This window comes from Dasypus novemcinctus, chromosome 3 (genome assembly GCF_030445035.2).
Source record: "Dasypus novemcinctus isolate mDasNov1 chromosome 3, mDasNov1.1.hap2, whole genome shotgun sequence".
Lineage (NCBI taxonomy): Eukaryota > Metazoa > Chordata > Mammalia > Cingulata > Dasypodidae > Dasypus > Dasypus novemcinctus.
In genome coordinates, this window is record NC_080675.1 from 138,365,002 (window position 1) to 138,387,313 (window position 22,312).

Genomic DNA, 22,312 nt, shown 5'->3' on the forward strand with positions numbered 1-22,312 from the left:
TTATAGTATCCCTTTATTTTTTTTTAAGATTTATTTTTTATTTATTTCTCTCCCCTTCCCCACACCCCCCCTCCATCCCATTGTCTGCTCTCTGTGTCCATTTGCTGTTGTCAGCGGCATGGGAATCGGTGTTTCTTTTTGTTGCATCATCTTGTGTGTCAGCTCTCCGTGTGTGGCGCCATTCCTGGGCAGGCTGCTTTCTTTTGCACTGGGCAGCTCTCCTTCTGGGGTGCACTCCTTGCACGTGGGGCTCCCCTACGCAGGGACACCCCTGCGTGGCAGGGCACTCCTTGTGTGCATCAGCACTGCGCATGGGCCACCTCCACACAGGTCAAGGAGGCCCCGGGGGTTGAACTGCAGACCTCCCATGTGGTAGACGATGCCCTATCCACTGGGCCAAGTCTGCCCATAGTATCCTTTTATAATCTCCTTTGTCTTTATGGGGTCAGTAGTAATATACTCCTCTCATTTCTGATTTTATTTGCATTTTCTCTCTCATTTTGTCAGGCTAGCTAAAGGTTTGTCAATTTTGCTAATCTTGAAGAACCAAAGTTTGGTTTTGTTGACTCTATTTTGTTGTTGTTGTTCTCCCTTTCATTTATTTCTGCTCTAATCTTTGTTATTTCTTTCCTTCTGTTTGCTTTGGGATTAAGTTTGTTGTTCTTTTTCTAGTTCCTCCAGTTGTGAATTTAGGTCTTTGACTTTAGCTCTTTTTTCTTTTTTAATGTAAGCATTGGGGTCTGTAAATTTCCCTCTCAGCGCTGCCTTTACAGTATTCCATAGGTTTTAAAATGTTGTGTTCTTGTTTCACTCATCTCAAGATTTTTGCTGATTTCTCTTGCAATTTCTTCTTTTACTCACTTTTTAGAGTGTGGTGTTCAATCTCCATACATATATGAATTTTTCTTTTTTCCACCTGTTATTGCTTTCCATTATGATCAGAGAAAGTGTTTTGTATAATTTCAATCCTTTTAAATTTATTGAGACCTGTTTGTGAACCAATATATGGTCTATCCTGGAGAATGATCCAGAAGCACTTGAGAAGAATGTATATCCTGCCGTTTTGGGGTGTGATGTTCTATATATGTGTTAGGTTTAGTTCATGTATCATATTTTTAAGCTGTTTCCTTATTGATCCTCTTTCCAGATGTTCTATCCAATGATGAGAGTGCTGTGTTCAAGTCTCCAACTATTATTGTAGAGACATCTGTTTCTCCTTTCAGTTTTGCCAATGTGTGCCTCATGTATTTGGGGGCACCTACCTTTCAGGCTCTAGTTCTCCATTTAATTTTTTTTAAGGGTTTATTTTTACTTATTTCTAACCTCCTTGCTGTTTTTGCACTTGCTGTCTGCTCTCTGTGTCTGTTCATTGTGTGCTAGTCTTCTTTTTTTTTTAGGATGCACCAGGAGCCAAATCCAGGACCTCATGTGTGAGAGGGAGGCACCCAATGGCTTGAACCACCTCCACTCCCACTTGTGTCTCTCATTTTGTTTCCTCGATGTGTCTTTTCATTGCATCATCTTGTTGCATTGGCTTGCTGCACCAGTCCATCATGTCAGCTTCCTGTCTTGCTTGTCTTCTTTAGGAGGCACTGGAAACTGATCCTGGGACCTCCCATGTGGTAGGAAGGCACCCAACTGCTTAAGCCACATCTGCTTCCCCAGTTCTTCCTTTAGTATCTTTTGTAAATCCAGTCTCTTGGTGACACACTCAGTTTTTGTTTATCTGTGAAAACTTTAAACTCACCGTCATTTTTAAAGGACAGTTTTGCCCAATAAAGAATTCTTGGCTGGCAGATTTTCTCTTTCAGTACCTTTAATACATCATACTACTGCCTTCTCACCTTCATGGTTTCTTTTTTTCAGATTTATTTATTTCTCCCCACCCCCTCCTTGTTTGCACTTGCTGTGTTTGTTCATCTTCCTTGTTTCTTTAGGAAGCAGACCCGTGACCTCTGATATGAGAGGGAGGTGTCTAATTGCTTGAGACACCTCCTTTCCCTTCTTTGAGTCTCTCATAGTGTTTTTCTTCTTGTGTCTCCTGTTGCATCATCTTGTTGCCTCAGCTTGCCATGCCTGCCCTTCGTGTCAGTTCACTGTCTTGCTTGTCTTCTTTAGGAGGCATTGGGAATCTCTGCTCCCTGCTTTGTTGTGTCTCTCATTGTGTCATCTTGTTGTGTCAGCTTGCCGCACCAGCTGGTAGTGCCAGCTCACTGTTTTCTTTAGGAGGTACTGGAAACCAAACCAGGGACCTCCCATGTAGTAGACAGGAGCCCAATCACTTGAGCCACATCCACATCCTCCTTCATGGTTTCTGAAGAAAAATTGGCAGTCTTGAGTGTCCCTTGTACATGATGAGTTGCTTTTCTCTTGCTTTCAGAATTCTCTCTGTATGCTGTTACTTTCTGCAAGCTTTCAAATTCTTCATGTCACTCAGTGTCTTCTTAATATCCTTTATCTCTTTTGTCATATTTTCCTTCAACTCCTTAATTTGATTTGGGAGATCTGTATCATCAATTAGTTGTCTTAAATCCCATGTCTCATCAGGACATTTTATTTGTTCCTTTGGCTGGGTCCTATATTCCTGTTACTTAGTATGACCTGTAATATTATACTGATATCTAGGCATCTGATTATGTTAGTGAGTTTACTCTGACCAATTTCTCTCTTTTAACTAGTGGTTTTGTTTCACAGCTCTTCTTTGATTTTTGGTTCAACTTATTTTAAAACTTTAAAATTGACCTGTATCAAAACAGGGTCAGTGGGGAAGTGGACTTGGCCCAATGGATAGGGTGTCCGCCTACCACATGGGAGGTCTGCAGTTCAAACTGTGGGCCTCCTTGACCCATGTGGAGCTGGCCCGTGCGCAGTGCTGATGCACGCAAGGAGTGCCCTGCCACGCAGGGGTGTCCCCACGTAGGGGAGCCGCACATGCAAGGAGTGCGCCCTGTAAGGAGAGCCACCCAGCGCAAAGGAAAGTGCAGCCTGCCCAAGAATGGTACCGCACACACAGAGAGCTGACACAGCAAGATGATGCAACAAAAAGAAACAGAGACTCCTGGTGCCGCTGATAAGGATAGAAGCGGTCACAGAAAAACACACAGCAAATGGACAGAGGGAAGAAACTGGGTGAGGGGGGGGGAAGCGGAGAGAAATAAAAAATAAATCTTTAAAAAAACAAACAGGGCCAGGGGCCCTCTAATAGGGTGCAGACCAGATCCAAGTGGGGTCTGGGGATAGGAACAAGAGAGACTCCAAAGTTTTGTTTTCTTTCCCTTTCCAGGCCTGGCAGCATATGGCACTCTTTGGTGAACTGTTCCACGAGGTGATTCTTTAACCTCTCCTGGCATGTGTTTCTGAACCAGTTAGAGCTTTAATTCAAAGTCAGGTCCTGCTGCTTAAACTCGCTGCAGAAAAACCATACTCAGCCTTCTGCTACATCCTCTTCCTGGAAAGGAATATGTCCATTCCTCACTCAGTTGGCTGCTGTCAGTCACAGATTTTATGGAGACTGTTTACCTCAAGGGTATGGGAAGGACACCATTTCCAACCATAGGATCTAGTAATGCAGTTTTCTTTTCCACCTCATTTCTCTCTTCCCACTCCCTCCTGGATGATGTGTGTGGCACTCTCCTGGTCTACAGCTTCCTAAAGCCATTCCTTTTGACAGTTTCTGCCCCTCCTCTTCTGTTTTTGCAAGAGAGCTGAGCCCTGCCTACCTACTCTGATACCATCTTCCCAGGATCCTTCTCCTCTTTTTTTTTTTAATGTGCAGAATGGTTACAAGTTTTTTTTTTTTTAAAGATTTATTTATTTATTTCTCTCCGCTCCTCCCCCACCCCGGTTGTCTGTTCTCTGTGTTCACTTGCTGCGTCTTCTTTGTCCGCTTCTGTTGTTGTCAGCAGTACGGGAATCTGTTTCTTTTTGCTGCGTCATCTTTGTTGTGTCATTTCTCCGTGTGTGCGGTGCCATTCCTGGGCAGGCTGCACTTTTTCGTGCTGGGCAGCTCTCCTTACGGGGAGCACTCCTTGCGTGTGGGGCTCCCCTACGTGGGGGACACCCCTGCGTGGCACAGCATTCCTTGAACACATCAGCATTGCACATGGGCCAGTTCCACACGGGTCAAGGAGGCCTGGGTTTGAACCGCGGACCTCCCATGTGGTAGACAGACACCCTAACCACTGGGCCAAGTCTGCCTCCTCTATTTTTATTTAACAAACACTGATTACTCTGTTTCAGGCATTGTACCCAGCACTCTATAGCATTCCCTCCTTTAATCCTCACAATAGCCCTATGAAGTAGGTGCTTTTATTAACCCCATTTTACAGATGTAGGAACTAAGATAGAGAGTTAATTCCAGGATTTGAAGAAGGTGGCAGTTTGGCACCAGGGTTCATGCTCTAAATCATCTCCTCTCTGAGGATTAGGGGACTATGCAATACCTACAGTACTTGCAGAGACCCTCACAGCCTACACAGCAATGGCCCTCTCTCCCCCACATATGCCCCAAGTAAGTTCACATGGAGATCAAGTTCACCCCTGGCCCAAAGGCCTAACCAGAATCAGTGACAACCCTGGCTCAGACTACAATCAGGGCTTTTTTATTTTTTTAAAGATCTTTTATTTATTTCTCTCCCCTTCGCCGAACCCCATCCCACACACACCAGTTTTCTGCTGTCTGTTCATTCACTGTGTGTTCTCCTGTGTCTGCTGTATTCTTGTCAGCGGCACCCGGAATCTGTGTCTTGTTTTGTTGCATCATCTTGCTGCGTCAGCTCTCCATGTATGGCTCCATGTGGCGCCTTTCCTGGGCAGGCTGTATTTTTTTCATGCTGGATGGCTCTCCTTATGGGGCACACTCCTTGCGCGTGGGGCTCCCCTACACGGGAAGACACTGCTGCATGGCACAGCACTCCTTGCGCACATCAGCACTGCACGTGCACCAGCTCTTCACACAGGTCAGGAAGCCCTGGGTTTGAACCTTGGACCTCCCATGTGGTAGGTGGACGCCCTATCTGTTGGGCCAAATCCACTTCCCAGTCAGGGCTTTTTAAAGATCTTTACTTGTAAAATATTTCATATATACAAAAAGGTACAAGGAACAAACAAAAACTCAGTACCCAGGCTTAAAAAATAGAACATTTACAATTAAGTGATGATTCAGTGACAAATTTCAACCTTCACAGTTCACCAGCTTTTTCCCCACTACCATAACACAGGAGGACCCCAATTTGGCTATGAATGCAACTTTTATAGTAATCCTTCCCCTTCCTAACAAACAGTCCTTCCCTAATTATGATTAGAGATCTCTGCAGTTTTGTTAACAAAGTAGTTGCTTCATAGTGATGCTGAGGAAGTTTCTAGATTATTTGTTATGGTCTAAGAAGGTAGTGGCTCCTGACCAAGTCTGTGCACTTCTGGGATCCTGAGGAGTTATTTCAAGGAATAGGGAGTCCAAATGCTCAGCCAGCATTGTCTGTGGACCAGAGTTATTAATCTGGGTCTATGGACCTCTTGGAGAGTCTATGAATGTCCTGAAGTCATATGCAAAATTTTGTGTGTATGTGCCTTTTTCCCCCCTAGGGAAAAGGTCCACTTCATATCTTTTATCAGATTCTCAAAGGGATCTGAGATCTTCCAAAAAGGTTAAGAAGCATTCCTATATATCAGGGTTTAGCAAATGGCCACAAATCAAATTCAACCCAACACTTGCTTTTGTATGGCCCGTGGCTAAGAATAGATTTTATATTTTTAAATGGTGGAAAAAATCAAAATAATAATAATATTTTATGACATATGAAAATTATATGATGTTCAAATCCATGCCCATAAATGAAGTTTTATTGGAACACAGTCACTCTCAATCATTTACTTAGTCACGGCTGCTTTCGTGCTCCAAGGGCAGAGTTAAATAGTTACATAAAACCTAAACTATTTACTATGGCCCCTTTCCAAAAACGTTTACCCATACCTGCTAGAACTGGGTTAGATAATATATCTTGTAAATATATATACTGTTTTTCACTTGTATTTAGGTACTATCATGACTGATAAAATACAAATTCATTTAAAATATTATTAAATGTAGTAGGTATTAGTCATTTGGATTCTTTACCCCACAACACAGTGGCTATAAATCAACAAAAAACATTATTTCTCACAGTTTCTGTAGGTCAGGAATTTGGGAGTGACTTAACTGGGTAGTTCTGACTCAGGGTCTTACAAGGTTCCAGTCAAGATGTCAGCTAGGGCTGTAGTTATCTGAAGACTGAGGCTGAAGGATCACTTCCAAGGTGGCTCACTTACATGGCTGGCAAATTAATGGTTGTTGGTGGATGGCCTCTGTTCCACAGAGGATTCTCCACAGGGCTGCCTGAGTGTCCTCATGACATTACAGGTGGCTTTCTGCAGAATGTTAGCAATCCAAGAGACCAAGTTACAAGCAGCAAGACCTTTTATGATCTATCCTCAGAAGTCACACACTGCCACTTCTGTCAAACTTTTTTGGTAGCACCAACCAGCTCTGATTCAATATGGAAGAAAACTATACAAGGGAATGAATATCAGGAGGTTAAGGATCACTGGGGGCCATCTTGGAGACTGCCTATCACACCATTACACTTCAAATGATCACTGTCCCTTTAAAAAAACAAACGAAGTACAAATAAAGAACAGATCATATATTTATTTAGACTGCCTTTATCAAAACTTCTTTGGGAGACTTCTTGATCTTCAAATTGGGTATGCCATATGGCCCTCCTGCACCTGATGATTTTTTTTTGAGGCACTGGGGGTGAGTATTAGACCCAGGACCTTGCCTGTGGGAAGCCAACACTCAACCAATGAGCCACGTGGGCTTCCCTGGGATTTTATCATTTGTTTTTGCATATTGTTTGTTTCTATTTCTTCAGGAGGAAAACAAACCTGGGCCTCACATGTGGGAGGTGGGTGCTCAACCACTTGAGCCTGATGATCTCTTAAAGGTCCCTTTTGATTTTCAGATCTCTAATTCTATATATTAATAAGCAAAATTAAAGCTTTAGAAATATTTTTTAGGAATTTACATTCACAGTGAAATTTGTAGTTCAATAAAAATATTCTCAGGTGAATCAATACAAGAATCATCTCTTTTATTTATTTTTACAGAGTAATGATTTAAATTGAATACATTTGGGCACAGTAGATATTTGACATGAAAAGTAGTTGTATCAGAATGGGCTTCAGAAAAATAGCAACTCACCTTTCACATTATAACTAGAAAATATTCCTCTGTCTGAATACCTAAGTGTTACAAATCCTGAGAATGTTGTACATTGAACAAACTAGGTATTACATTATAATTAAATCTTGCTTGGAAATAATCCTTTAAAAAATGCTTTGAGGTACAAATCACCTAGTTATTAAACATGAGTCTTTTACATTTTACAAAGAGTTTAAACAAATATATCAAACAATTACAGTTCAGTATCTCTTAAAACAACTATTAATCAGGTTCAAGGACGCACTGTTCTACGATTTCCCGTAAGTTGGGGTTCTCCATTGCAGCTGCCACTCGCTCTTTGTCATTTATCTGCTTGTTGACTGCAAAACACACAGACAAAAGTTAGCAGCAGAACTATGTCAATATATAGTGATAGTCTTTTCAAGAATTTGAATGAAGCTGGCTTTGGTTAATTACTTATAATGCAATTTCCAACATCTGGAAGGCAGACTTAGAGAAAAAAAATCCCTTAAAATCCTACTACTCTACCACAAATATTTTCATTTCTTTCTTTCCAGTCTTTGTTCATATCTATTTTTTCATATAGTTACATTAGGAACAAATACAATTTTGAAAATTGATGCATTATACCCTTAAGTATATTTTCAAAACTATGGTTATTTAAAATAGGAAAAACTATAAATGTTCTAAATTAATTATGAAGACTATACAACAACAAGGCATATAACCATCTTTTTGGATAAATTCCTGAAAGCGGATGTATTAGTTCAAAGGGATGAGTACTTTTTTTCACAGCTGAATGATAGCTTAGCATCTTTTAAAATTATCAGAGTAGTTGAAGGTTTACAGAAAAATCATGCAGAAAATATACAGTTCTCATATACACCTCCAACAATCATTTTTGACTTTTTTTTTTTTTTAAGATTTATTTCTCTCCCCTTCCCCTGCCCCCAGCCCCAGTTGTCTGTTCCCTATGTCTATTTGCTGCGTGTTCTTTGTCCACTTCTGTTGTTGTCAGCGGCATGGGAATCTTTGTTTCTTTTTGTTGCGTCATCTTGTTGTGTCAGCTCTCCGTGTGTACGGCGCCATTCCTGGGCAGGCTGCGCTTTCTTTCGTGCTGGGCAGCTCTCCTTGCGTATGGGGCTCCCCTACGCGGGGGACACCCCTGCATGGCACGGCACTCCTTGCGTGCATCAGCACTGTGCATGGGCCAGCCCCACACGGGTCAAGGAGGCCTGGGGTTTGAACCGTGGACCTCCCATGTGGTAGACGGACGCCCTAACCACTGGGCCAAGTCTGCTTCCCTCATTTTGGCTATTATTAACGTTTTGCATTAGTGTGGTACCTTTGTTACTTGTAGAAAAAATATTACTATAATTACACTATTAACTATAACCCATTGTCCATGGTTTTACTCTTTGAGTTTTACAGGTTTATGGGTTTTTTAGATATTCTGATAACTTACATACGACCTAAAATTTTGCATTTTATCCACTTTCAAATATACAATTCAGCAGTGTTAATTACATTCAGCAAGTTGTGCCTCCATTACTGCAATCCATTGCCAAATTTTTCTATCACTCCAAAGAGAAACTCTGTACCACTGAAACATTGTGCCTCCTTCCTCACCCCAACCCAGCCGCCATAACCTATATTCTAGTTTCTGACTTTATGAATTTGCATATTCTACTTATTTTGTATAAATGAGATCATACAGTATTGGTCATAATGTCTGGCTTATTTTACTCAACTTGCTGTCTTCAAGGATGTGTGCTCTCAGCATGCATCAAAATTCATTCCTTTTTACAGACAAATAATATTCCACTGAACGTATATACCACTTTTTGTTTATCCATTCATTTGTTGATGTGACACCTGTGCTGCTTTCATCCTAGCAACTGTGAATGATATGGCTAACATCGGTATGCAACTATGTTCAAGTCCTTGCTTTCAATTCTTTTAGATATACACCTGGAGGCAAGAATGCCAGGTCATATGGTAATTCTACACTTAACTTCCCAAGGAACTATCAAACTGTTTTCCACATCAGTTGCACCATTTTACATTCCTACAGACAATGAATGAGAGTTTCTATTTCTCTTCACCCTCTCCAACACTTGTTATTTTCCATTTTTTAATAGCCATTCTAGTGGCTGTGAAATGGTATCACATTCAGATTTTGATTTGCTTTCCTTAATAGCTAATAATGTTGAACATGTGCTTAACTGGCCATGTGAATATCTTCTTTGGAGAAATGCCTATTCAAAACCTGGGTCCATTTTTAAATTGGATTGTCTTTCTGTTGTTGCATTATAGGATTCCACTAGACAGTATGGATTTAAACCCTTACCAGATATGTAATTTCAAAATATTTTCTCCCATTCTATAGATTTTTACATTCATTATGAGTTTTTGATGCACAAAAGTTTTAAATTTAATTAAGTCTCATTTTTCATTTTTTCTTTGTACCTAGTGCTTTCAGTATAAATTCTAAGAAACCACTGCCTAATGCAAAGTCTGGAAGATGTTTCCAAATTTTCTTAAAGCAGTTTTAAAGTTTTGTCCTTTTATTACGTCTTTAATCCATTATGAATTAATTTTTGTATGTGGTATACGGTAGGAGTTCACCTTCATTCTTTTGTATACAGACATCCAGTTCTACCAGCAACATTTTTGAAGAATATTCATTCTACATTGAGTGGGCTTGGCACTTTGGTCAAAAAACAGAAAATGGATGTGGTTCAGGCAGTTGAGCACCTGCTTCCCACATGTAAAGTCCACATGTTCAGTCCCCAGTACCTCCTAAAAACAAACAAGCAAACAGACAAAAAAACCAACTCAGGGGGACTGATGTGGCTCAGCGGTTGAGGGCCAGCTTCCCATATATGAGGTCATGGATTTATTTCCTGGCCCTTATACCTTAAAAAAAAAAAAAATCAACTGACCATAAGGGTGGGGGTTTACTTTTTTAAAAATTATATTTTTTATGGAGAGACTTTAGATATTGTGCTCTCTTTTGGGAAAACCTTTCTAAATATAAGACAGCATTTTTTACTTTTCTTCTTCCTTTTTTTTTAAGCAGAGGAAGGTGAAAATGGGTATAAATTCCTTGAAGGTACAAAATGAACCTCTCTGTTCAAATCATTAATTTTTTTTTTTTTTTGCTTTATGATTTTTTTTATTAGTACATTTTAAAATACTAAGCTGGATATTAATGATCATCACAAAGCATACAATTTCTATAATGGATAAAGTATGGCTACACTGTTTGATGTATGGGGAATACAGATTAGCAATAGTTACTAATCATGTTCCTTGCTATGAAATGAAGATTTCTCCTACAAATTTTGCATTTTAGGCTGTTGGTTCAAGATAAAGGATGAGGTCACAGTTCTGTTTCTGAACATAGTGCTTTTTGTTTTCCTTCCTGAGTGTTCTGCCTGATTCTCTTGTCATTTCTATTATTTTATTGAATTCCTGGTTCTGAATTTGTGAACTAATGCTTTGGTGTGTGAACTTTTCTTTCCCCCAGAGTGTACAATCAATGGCTTTTAGTATAATCACATTGTTGTGCAATCATCCCCCAAATTTTAGAACAATTTAATTACTTCAAAAAGAAAAACTCCACACCCCTTAGCAGTCACCTCTCCACCCCTCTATCCTTCCCTAGCGCGACATAACCACAAATCGAATTCCATCTTTATAAACTGACTTATATCTACATTTTATTTAAATGAAATCATACAATATATAGTCCTTTGTGTATGGTTTCTTTCATGTAGCATAATGGTTTTTCTTTTCTTTTTTGCCTGATATTAACTCTTGTAATATTAACATACATTTTTTCTGTTTCAAAGAAAAACAGGCTTATATGTGCAATATTACACATATTCATATTTCACATGAAGTTTTACTATGCAATAGAGTCCCATGTTACATTCTTTTATCTTTCCTTCTAGTAATATATAAGACCTTAGTCTTCCCTTTCAACCAGTCATACCCATAAAATAGCACTGCTAGTTACAAACACTATGATATGCTTTCACTGTATCATTCTCAAAGATTAAAAAAGAACCATTTTACCAGTTTCTGCACATATTAATCCATAGCTTTCCATTCGCTAACCTCATTCTATTTTCTGGTGACCCATATTCTACTTATTAACTCTATGAGTTTACACATATATTTAGTTCATAAAAGGGCAATCATACAGTATTTGTTCTTTTGTGTCTGACTTGCTTCACTCAACAAGTGAACTTGTCTTCCAGGTTCATCCATGTTCTCGTATGCTTTATGACTTCACTTCTTCTTATAGTTGCGTAACATTCCATTGTGTGAATACATCACAGTCTGTTTATCCATTAATAGGTTGATGGACACCTAGGTTGTTAACATATTTTGTCAACTGTGAATGACACTGCTATGAACATCATTGTTCAGATAGGTTTATGTAACTCGGTTTTTCTGGGTATATACTTAGTAGGGGCATTGCAGGGTCACGTGACAAATCTGTATTCAACTTCTTCAGTAACTTCCGAACAGTCCTCCACAGTGGCTTCACCATTCTACACTCCCACCAACAGTGAATAAGCACTCCTATCTCTCCACATCCTCTCCAACACTTGTAGGTTTTTTTGTCTTTTTTTGTATTAGCCAATCTGATAGGTGTGAAATGTAGCTTTCACATTGTAGCTTTGATTTGCCTTTCTCTAATCGCTAGTATGTTGAACATTTTCTCACGTTTTTTTCATCATTTGTATTTCTTCTTTGGACAAATGTCTATTCAAGCCCTTTGCCCAGTTTTTAACCAAGTCATTTGTCTTTTATTGCTGAGTTGTAGAATCTCTTTATAGTTCATGGATATTAAACCTTTATCGGATATGTGGTTTCCAAATATTTTCTCCCATTGAGTAGGCTGCCTTTTTACCCTATTCACAAATTTCTCTGAGGTATAGAAGTGTTTAATTCTGAGGAAATCCCATTTATCTAGTTTTTTCTTTTGTTGCTTGTGCTCTGAGTGTAAGATCCAAGAAACTACCATCTATCACAAGATGTTGACAATGTTTCCCTACATTTTTTTCTAATAGTTTTATAGTCATGACTTTTATATTTATCCTCTTTCATTCTTATGGTAATGAATATCATTCTCCCAGCACCATTTGTTGAAGAGACTGTTTTGTTTCAGTAATGTGCTCTTGTCAAAATCAGTTGGTTGAGGAGGTGAGGGTTTATTTCTAGACTCTCAATTCTAATCCACTGACCAAGGTGTCTATCTTTAGGCCAATACCATGCTTTTTGACCACTGTAGCTTTGGAATATGTCTCAAGGTCAGGCAGTGAGTCTGACCATATTGGTCTTCTTTTTAAAAATGCTTTTGGCTAGTCAAGTGTACCTTCCCTTCCAAATAAATTTGGTAACTGCCTTTTCTATTTCTGTAAAGTAGGCAGTTGGGATTTCGAACAGTATTGCAATGAATCTATAAATCATTCTGGGTAGGATGGACATCTTCAAAATATTCAGTCTTCCAATCCATGAACACAAAATGTCTTTCCATTTGTTTAGGTCTTCTTTGATATCTTTTAGCATTGTTTTGTAGTTTTCTGCTTATAGGTCCTGTAATTCTTTGGTTAAGTGGAATCCTAGGATTTGAGACTTTTTCTTGCTATTGTAAATGGAGTTTTTTCCAGATTTCCTCTCCAGATTGTTCAATACTAGTGTAAAGAAACATTGCTAATTTTCACGTTGATTTTATATCCTGCCACATTGCTGAACTTATTGATTATCCCAAGAAGTTTTGTTATAGACATTTCAGATTTTCAGAAATATAAGATCATATCATCCATGAATAATGAGAGTTATACTTCCTCTTTTCCTGTTTGGATGCCTCTTTTTTTTTCCTTGCCCCATTGCTCTACCCAGAACTTCTAGCAAGTCCACCAAGACTTGCTTTCATGTCTATATCCCTCCCCAAGATGGCTCCCTTGTCTGTTTATTTGTTGTTTTTGCTTGTTGTCTGTTTTGCTTCTTCTTTAGGAGGCACCAGGCACTGAATGCAAGACCTCCCATGTGGGAGATGGGCACCCAACTGCTTGAGCCACATCTGCTCCCTGCTCGTTTGCTTTTGCTTGCTGTCTGCTCATTGTTTGCTGGCAATCTTGCTTGTTGTTTTTGCTCATTAGTCTGTGTCTGCTCATTGTTTTTGCTCATTTTTTGTTTGTCTTCTTTAGGAGGCACCAGGAACTGAACCCAGATCTCCTATGTGGGAGATGGTCTCCCAACTGCCTAAGCCACATTTGCTTCCCTTTCGTGTGATTTTCTTTCAGGCTGTAAGCCTCCTTTTAATATTTTCATTTCTGTTTGTTTGTGAATGTTTTAAACTCTCCTTCATATGTGAAGGACAATTTTGCCAGACAAAGAAGTCTCAGCTGGCAATTTTTCTCTCTCAGGATCCTAACTGTACATACCACTGTCTTTTCATCTCCATGATTTCAGATGAGAAATCCACACTAACTCTTACTACACATCCATTGTATGTCATGATTTGCATCTCCTTTGCTGTTCTCAGAATTTTCTCTTTATCTTTGATGTCTGACATCTGAGTAGTACAGTATGTATCTTGGCATAGGACTATTCAGATTTATTCTTATCAGGATATGCTGCACTTTCTTGGATATTAAGTTCATTTCTTTCATGACAGTTGGGAAATTAATGACCATTATTTCCTCAAATCCTCTTTCTGCCCCTTTTCCCTTCTCTTCTTTGGAAACCCCATGAAACATATGTTGTTGCATTTTATGTTATCATTCAACTCCCTGACACCCTGCTCAATTTTTTCCAGTTCTCTCCTATCTTCAATTTCAGCTGTTCTGTCTTCTGTATCACTTCTTTCTTCTGTCATTTTGACTCTGCTGTTGTATGCCTCTAATGTGTTTTTTATCTCACCTATCGTTCCTTTCATTTTCCATGAGCTCCATAGCTTTGCTATTCAGGTTTTCAAATTCTTCTTTGTGCTCCTTCACTGTCTTCTTTTTTTTTTTTATTTTTATTTTTTTTTATTTTTATTTTTTAAATTTATTTAATTCCCCTCCCCTCCCCCGGTAGTCTGTTTTTGTGTCTTTTTGCTGTGTCTTGTTTCTTTGTCCGCTTCTGTTGTCGTCAGCGGCATGGGAAGTGTGGGCAGCACCGTTCCTCGGCAGGCTGCTCCCTCCTTCGCGCTGGGCGGCTCTCCTTATGGGTGCACTCCTTGCGCGTGGGGCTCCCCTACGCGGGGGACACCCCTGTGTGGCAGGGCACTCCTTGCGCGCATCAGCACTGCGCATGGGCCAGCTCCACACGGGTCAAGGAGGCCCGGGGCTTGAACCGCGGACCTCCCATGTGGTAGACGGACGCCCTAACCACTGGGCCAAAGTCCGTTTCCCTCACTGTCTTCTTGATGTCCTGTATCTTTGGCTATATTGTCTTTCAACTCATTAATTTGATTTTGGAAATTTGCATGTATCTCAGTGATTAGTTGTTTAAAATCCTGTGTCTCTTCTGGGGCTTTGATATATTTCTTTTCCTGGGCTATTTCTTTCATTTTCTTAGTAGGGTTTGTAATTTTTTGCTGATGTCTAGGCATCTGATTAGGGTGGTGAGCTTACTCAGATGCTCAATTTCTCTCTCTTTCGTAGAGATTTATTAGCAGGAGGCTTTGTGCTACTGTCATACTTTGTTTCTTGGTTCAATTTGTTCTGGCTCTTTAGGATTATCCCTGATAGTTGCTCAAATCTGGGCTTTGGACCTAGTAATGGGTTGCAGACCTGCTTCCTAGGGCCTTGGAGAGTGAGGTTATAAAGGCCAGAAAAAGCCTCTCTTGTTTATTTACTTTTAATTTCCTCACATGTAATTCTTTGGTCTTCCAGGGGACGGTGCTCTTCAGCAGTTCTCTCAGTTCAATGTCTGGTCAGAGTATGTTTGCTGCAACACGGACAAGATCAATGTGACAGAGGTTGCTGCCTGGAGGATGAGTCTTGTAATTTAACTTTCTCAGAGGTTGTTCTCCAATCACTGCTGGCAGTCCCCTCCCTTTTCTTGAGTAAGAAATAATTCCACTCCCCTCTGTGTCCTCAACAATCAGTCCCTGTCGGTAGGAAGGCTGAATGAGAGGGTCGGATCTCTTTAGTCCTGTGCTGGCTCCCAAGGCAAACAATGGTGTGGCCCCACCTGGCCTGGAAGTGATTGTGGGACACAGCAGACCAAACTTGGCTAAAAGCTGAATCAGCCTTAGGCTGCATCCCCCTCTCTACCATTTCCTGGGAAGGTGAATCCCTGTGTCCCCGTCTGTAGTCACCAGTCAGTCATCAGAGAATTCAAAGCTCTCTGCTTGGGGGGGGGGGGGGGGGGGGGATGCCAGTGGCTATAGCTGCAGCTTCTACTCACAGTCTTTCCATCAATATTTTTTTTCCTGTGGCCTTCTGTCTTTTGGGTGGTGTCCAGCCTTCCCCTGGTGTCCTAAACCCTGGAACATTTTTTCTAAGCCGTTTCTGCCTGTCTTCTGTTTTCTGGGGGGAAAAGTGAGTCCTGTGTCTCTCTTATCTGCCATCTTCTTTCAAATCACTCTTTTTCTGAACTCTCAAATTGATTCCATGGGTCTATAGTCTGTCCTTGTACTAGAGTCATGTTGCTTTGATTGCTGTGACTTTGTAATTTGTTTTTAAATCAGAAGGTACAAGTTCTCTTACTCTCCCGCCTCCCCGGTGTGTTTTTGGTTGTTGGCACCCTTTACCCTATGAATGTGATGGTTGGCTTCTCCACGTCTGTGAAAGCTGTTTGAATTTCAATGGGGATTGCACTGAATCTGTAAATCACTTTTGGTAGAACTGACTTCTTAACAATATTTAGTCTTCCAATCTATGAACACGGAATGTCCTTCCATATATTTATGTCTTCTTTATTTTCTCTCTGCAATGTTTTGTACTTTTCCATGTACAAGTCCTTTACATTCTTGGTTAACTTATTCCTAGATCTTGATTCTTTTCATTGCTTTTGTAAATGGAATTGCTTTCTTTTTTTTTTTTAAGATTTATTTATTTAATTAATCCCCCCCTCCCCCGGTTGTCTGTTCTCTGTGTCCATTTGCTGCATCTTGTTTCTTTGTCCACTTCTGTTGTCGTCAGCAGCACGAGAAGTGTGGGTGGCGCCATTCTTGGGCAGGCTGCACTTTTCTTTCGCGCCGGGCGGCTCTCCTTACGGGGCGCACTCCTTGCGCGTGGGGCTCCCCTACGCGGGGGACACCCCTGCGTGGCACAGCACTCCTTGCGCGCATCAGCACTGCGCATGGACCAGCTCCACACGGGTCAAGGAGGCGGGGGTTTGAACCACAGACCTCCCATGTGGTAGACGGACGCCCTAACCACTGGGCGAAGTCCGTTTCCCGGAATTGTTTTCTTGATTTCCTCTTTAGATTGTTCATTATTAGTGTACAGAAACAATATTGATTTTTGCTTGTTGATCTTGTACTCCACCACTCTGCTCAATTCATTTATTAGTTCTAAAAGCTCAGTCATGAATTTTTCAGGACTTTCTGTATATAGGATCGTGTCATCTGCAAACAGGGAAAGTTTTACTTCTTCCTTTCTTTCCAGTTTGGATTCCCTTTATTTTTCTTACCTAGTTGCTCTAGCTAGAACTTCCAGAACAATGTTGAATAACAATGACAACAGTGAGCATCCCTGTATTGTTCCTGATCTTCTGAGAAAAGTTTTTAGTCTTTCACTATTGAGTCTGATGCAAGCTATGGTTTTACATATATATATTCTTGATCATGTTAAGGATATTTCCTAGTTTTTTGAGTGTTTTTACCAAGAAGGGTTGCTGCGTTTTTTCAAGTGTATTTTCTGCCTTTTAGATGATCATGTGGGTTTTATGTCCTTCATTCTATTAATGTGGTGTATTCCATTAATTGATTTTCTATATTGAACCATTCTTACAGTTCTGGGATAAATCCCACCTGATCATAGGGTATAATTCTTTTAATGTGTTGTTGGATTCAGTGTGTTGTTATTTTGCTGATGAATTTTGCATCTATATCGCTCTGTACTTTTTTTCCCTGTGGTTTTTTTATCTGGCTTTGTTGTGAGGGTGATGTTGGCATCATAGAATGAGTTAGGACATGTTCCCTTCTCTTCAATTTTTTGGGAAGCATTTGAGCAGGATTCATGTTAATTCTTCTTAATATGTTTGGACCAGTGAAGCCATCTGGTTCTGGGCTTTTCCTTGGGGAGATTTTTTAAATTACTGATTCAATTTCTTTACAAATTATTGGGCCATTGTGGTATTCTGTTTCTTCTTCAGTCAGTATAGGCAGTTTGTCCATTTCTTTTAGGTATATAATTTGTTGATCTAGAATTGTTCACACTATCCTCTTATAGCCTTTTTTATTTTCTTAGGGTCAGTAGTGTACCTACCTCTTTTCATTACCTCTTTTCATTGTTTGTATCTTCTCTCTTTTTTTCTTTGTCAGTCTAGCTAAAAGTCTGTCAATTTCATTGAATTTTTTTTTAAAGAACCAAATTTTGGTTTTGTTGATTCTCTTGTTTTTTTGTTTTCTATTTCATTTACCTCTACCATATTACTTCCTTCCTTCTATTCACTTTGGGTTTAGTTTGCTCTTCATTTTCTAGTTCTTCCAGTTTTGAGGTTAGGCTTCTGATTTGAAGTCTTTTTTTAAAAATATAAGCATTTAGAGCTACAAATTTCCATCTGGGCATTGCTTTTGTGGCATCCCATAAGTTTTGGTATGCTGCGTTTTTATTTTCATTTGTCTCAAGAAATTTCCTTGTGATTTCTTCTCTAGCCCATTGTTTGTTTAAGATGGTGCTGCTTTATTCCTATAAATTTGTGGATTTTCCAGTTCTACCTCTGTTATTTATATCTAACTTCACTCCATTGTTGTTGGAGAAGATGCTTTGTATAATCTCAATCTTTTTAAACTTAAGGAGACTAGTTTTGTAACCTAATATATAGTCTACCCTGGAGAATAATCCATATGCACTTGAGAATGATGTGTAATCTGCTGTTTTGGGGTTCTAAGTTACGTATATGTCAGTTATATCAAGGTCATTTATAGTACTGTTCATATCTTCTGTTTCCTTATTGATCTTCTGTCTAGTTCTATCCACTGATGAAAGTGGTATAATGACGTCTCCAGTTTTTATTGTGGAGGAATGCACATCTCCCCTCAGCTAACTGTGATTAGGTGCATATATGTAGTTGTTACATCTTGGTAGACTGACACTTTTATTAAAAGATAGCAACCTTCTTTGTCTTTTTAACAGGTTTTGACTTAAAGTCTATTTTATCAAATATTAGTATAGCTACCCCAGCTCTCTTTTGGTTAACGTTTGCATGGAAGATTTTTTTCCATCCTTTCAACCTATTTGTGTCTTTGGGTCTAAAGTAAGTCTACTGTATAAACAAAATATAATTAGATCATGCTTTTTTATCCATTCTGCCTACCTGTATCTTTTTATTGGAGAGTTTAATCCATTTACATTCAGTGTAATTACTGATAAGACAGGACTTACTTCAACTATTGAAGCCTTTGTTTCTTCTATGTACTATATCCTTTTTGTCTCTCCTTTCTTTTATTGCAGCCTTCTCTTATGTATAGTTCATGTTTTGTGATTGATGCCTTTCTCATTTCCATATATATATTTTTTCTCTCCCCTTCCCCCCTGCCCCAGTTGTCTGTTCTCTGTGTCTATTTGCTGCGTGTTCTTCTTTGTCCGCTTCTGTTGTTGACAGCGGCACGGGAATCTGTGTTTCTTTTTGTTGTGTCATCTTGTTGTGTCAGCTCTCCGTGCGTGCGGTGCCATTCCCGGGCAGGCTGAACTTCCTTTCGCCCTGGGCAGTTCTCCTTACGGGGCGCACTCCTTGCACGTGGGGCTCCTCTACACGGGCACACCCCTGCGTGGCACGGGCTCCTCTACACGGGCACACCCCTGCGTGGCACGGCACTCCTTGCGCACATCAGCACTGCACATGGGCCAGCTCCACACGGGTCAAGGAGGCCTGGGGTTTGAACCGCGGACCTCCCATGTGGTAGACGGATGCTCTAACCACTGGGTCAAGTCTGCTTCCCTCCATATATATTTTAAATACTTTCTTTGTAGTTACCTTGGTTTGATTCAAACAATCTAAGCCTATAACCTATTATTTCAAAATGATAGGAACTTAAATTCATTAACATCCACAGCCTTTGCTCTGATACCACTCCCACTCTATTTCTCCTGTTTATGTAGTTTTTGTCACACATTACCTCTTTATATTTTGTGTGTCGATAACATAGAAATGTGATTGTTTCTTATTCAATTATATTCTAAATTTTATACGAAATAAAGAATAGAGTTACTATATTAGTCAGTCAAAGGGATGCTGATGCAAAATACCAGAAGTCTATTGGCTTTTATAAAAAGTATTTATTTGGGGTGGGAACTTACCGATAACAGGCAATAAAGTATAAGTTATTTCCCTCACTAATGTCTATTTTCACGTGTTGAAGCAAGATGGCTGCTGATATCTGCAAGGGTTGAGGCTTCTTGGGTTCCTCTCTTCCCGGTCTTGCTTCTGTCTGGGCTCAGGGTTCCTCTCTTCCCAGGGTTTGTTTCTCTCCAGGCTCAGGATTCCTCTCTTCCTGGGGCTTGCTTCTCTTTTCTCTGTGTGTTTACTTCCTGGGGCTCCAGTATAAGACTTCAGCATCAAACTCCAACATCAAAAACCTCCAACTCTTCCATTTGCCATGCCTTTTATCAAAACCCTACTGATGTTTTTGTGTGATCTACTGACTTTAGAAAAAGATAATTAAAATTAAAAAAAAAAAAAACCCTACTGATGTGACCCAATCAAAGCCCTAATCATAATTTAAATGTGCCAAGGTACAGACCAGTTTACAAACATAATCCAGTATCTATTTTTAGAATTCATAACTATATCAAACTGCTACACTCTACCTTCTGAATTCCAAAAAGACATTACAACATTCAAGAAAACCTTAAATCAGTAACAATGTAAGTACTAAATCATATCACAATAAATTTAAAGAAATACAGTTTGTCTTAAAGCAAAGTCCCACCTGGATGCAGACCTATGAAATCACAAAACAATTTATCTACTTCCAATACACAAATGGACAGAAAAAGGATAAACATTTTCATTACAATAGGAGAAACTGGGAAGGAAACATGAGTCACCGGGTCCTCTACACTTCAGTAAACCTGCAGGGCATCCTCCATTCGATTTCAAAGTCTGAGAGTCATTCTTAAGAAGATGGTTTCTTCTCCTTGGGGTCTTATGGGAACCCACCCTTTCCACGTTTGCCCAATGGTCATTTTCTTGGTTCCACCCTCATCAAGCATCTGGGTGTCAACCAAGCTCCAGATATCACCCTCAAAGAGTGCTGGGGTGATTGCCACTCCTTACCCAATCTTTGGGTTAGAGTCTTAACCCCCCTATTACAGTGACGTGAAGACAACATTCCCCCTAACCTCTGGCATACAGGCTCAACCCTCTGAGAGCAACGAGTTGACCACATGGCCTTTCCTAATCCACAGGGGACAGGCACACCCCTCTCAGACCTATGGGGTGCTGACCTTAACCACTGTAATCCTTGAGAAATGTGCTCTACTCCCTCTGTACCTTGGGTGGGAACATCCACCATCTTCAACTGTTGGTGCAAACTCACCCTCTCTGTACACATGGGTAGGGTTCCTCTCTTGGCCCAAAGCGATGTCTTAACTCTGGATCTCAACTTTCATGGTTTTCCTGTTAAAGCTTTTTCTCCTTCAATCTCTCCTTTTCATGTCCATTTTAGTCCAAGCGGACAGTGGTTTTATTCATACAGCTCTCTCAAAAACCTTGTTGGTTCAGCATGCAAGAAGCAGGGGTCCAAGCCATCAGACAGTAAGACTTTCCACAAGTCTTTCCTAGATAACTGCATCTTCAATCTTGATTTACAAATTCCAAGTTTAGTTAAGTCCTCCAATGGGGCACTATCATTTGGGAGCTTAATTTCCAGAGGCTTGGAATTTCCAGAATCAGTTTCTGTTTTCTTTGTGCCCAAAAGGTCTGTCCTCAGCTTATCTTTCTCATCTAGCATTTTGCTATATGCTGCAAGCAGAGCTAAGCCACTTTCTCCGGGCTTACTTTGGAAAATTTCTTCAGCTAAATGCCCATGCTCACCATTTTCAAATTCTGCCTTCCATACAGCACCAGGGGTTAATCTTGCTAAGTTTCTTTGCAACTTCAAAACACTGATTGCCTTTCCTCGAATTACCAATGATAGGTTCATCATTTACTTCTAAGGCATCATAAAAAGTCTCTTAGCATCCATATTGTTATCAACAGTCTCTTCAAAGCGATCTAGGCCTTTTCCATCAAGCATTTCACAATTTCTCTAAAAAAATACCCATTATTCATTTATAAAACTATTCCAGCATTTTGGTAATAGCAAAAGCACTTCCCCACTCCTCAGTACCAAATTCTATATTAGTTAGACAAAGAGGTGCTGATGCAAAGTACCAGAAATCTCTTGGCTTTTACAAAGGGTATTTATTTGAGGTAGGAGCTTATAATTACCAGACCATAAAGCCTAAGTTACTTCCTGGGCTCAGGGTTCCTGTCTTCCTGGGGCTTGCTTCTCTTTCCTCTGTGTGCTTACTTTCTGGGGCTCCAGCTTAAGACTTCAGCATCAAATTCCAACATCAAAAACCTCCAACTCTGTCCTTTTCCATGACTTTTATCGACACCCTACTGATGTGGCCCAATCATAGTCCTAATCATAATTTAATCACACCCAGGTACAGACCTGTTTACAAACAATCCAGTATCTATTTTTGGAATTCCTAACTATATCAAACTGCTACAGTTACATACCAAGGATATATCACACTGTTGGGTTTTATATTTACCCATGTAGGTATCTTTACTGGAAATCCTCAATTCTTTGTACTACTCCAAGATATTATCTCCTGTTCTTTCCATTCAACCTGAAGAATATCCTTTAGCAATTTTTCATAGGGCACCTCTATTAGTGACAAACTCAGTTTTTATCTG

At 39.9% G+C, this 22,312-nt stretch overlaps 1 protein-coding gene across 2 annotated transcripts in view; it reads right to left on the minus strand.

Moving 5' to 3' along the window:
• Positions 1-7,105: 7,105 nt before the first annotated feature.
• The window catches only part of CIAO2A (cytosolic iron-sulfur assembly component 2A), a 74,735-nt gene continuing 59,528 nt past the window's right edge, over positions 7,106-22,312 (minus strand). For both annotated transcript variants that reach the window (XM_004466659.5, XM_058294325.1), the window contains one exon: positions 7,106-7,581. In XM_004466659.5, the coding sequence (XP_004466716.1) occupies positions 7,484-7,581 (98 nt within the window). In that variant the 3' untranslated portion in view covers positions 7,106-7,483. The remainder of the gene's footprint in view (positions 7,582-22,312) is intronic.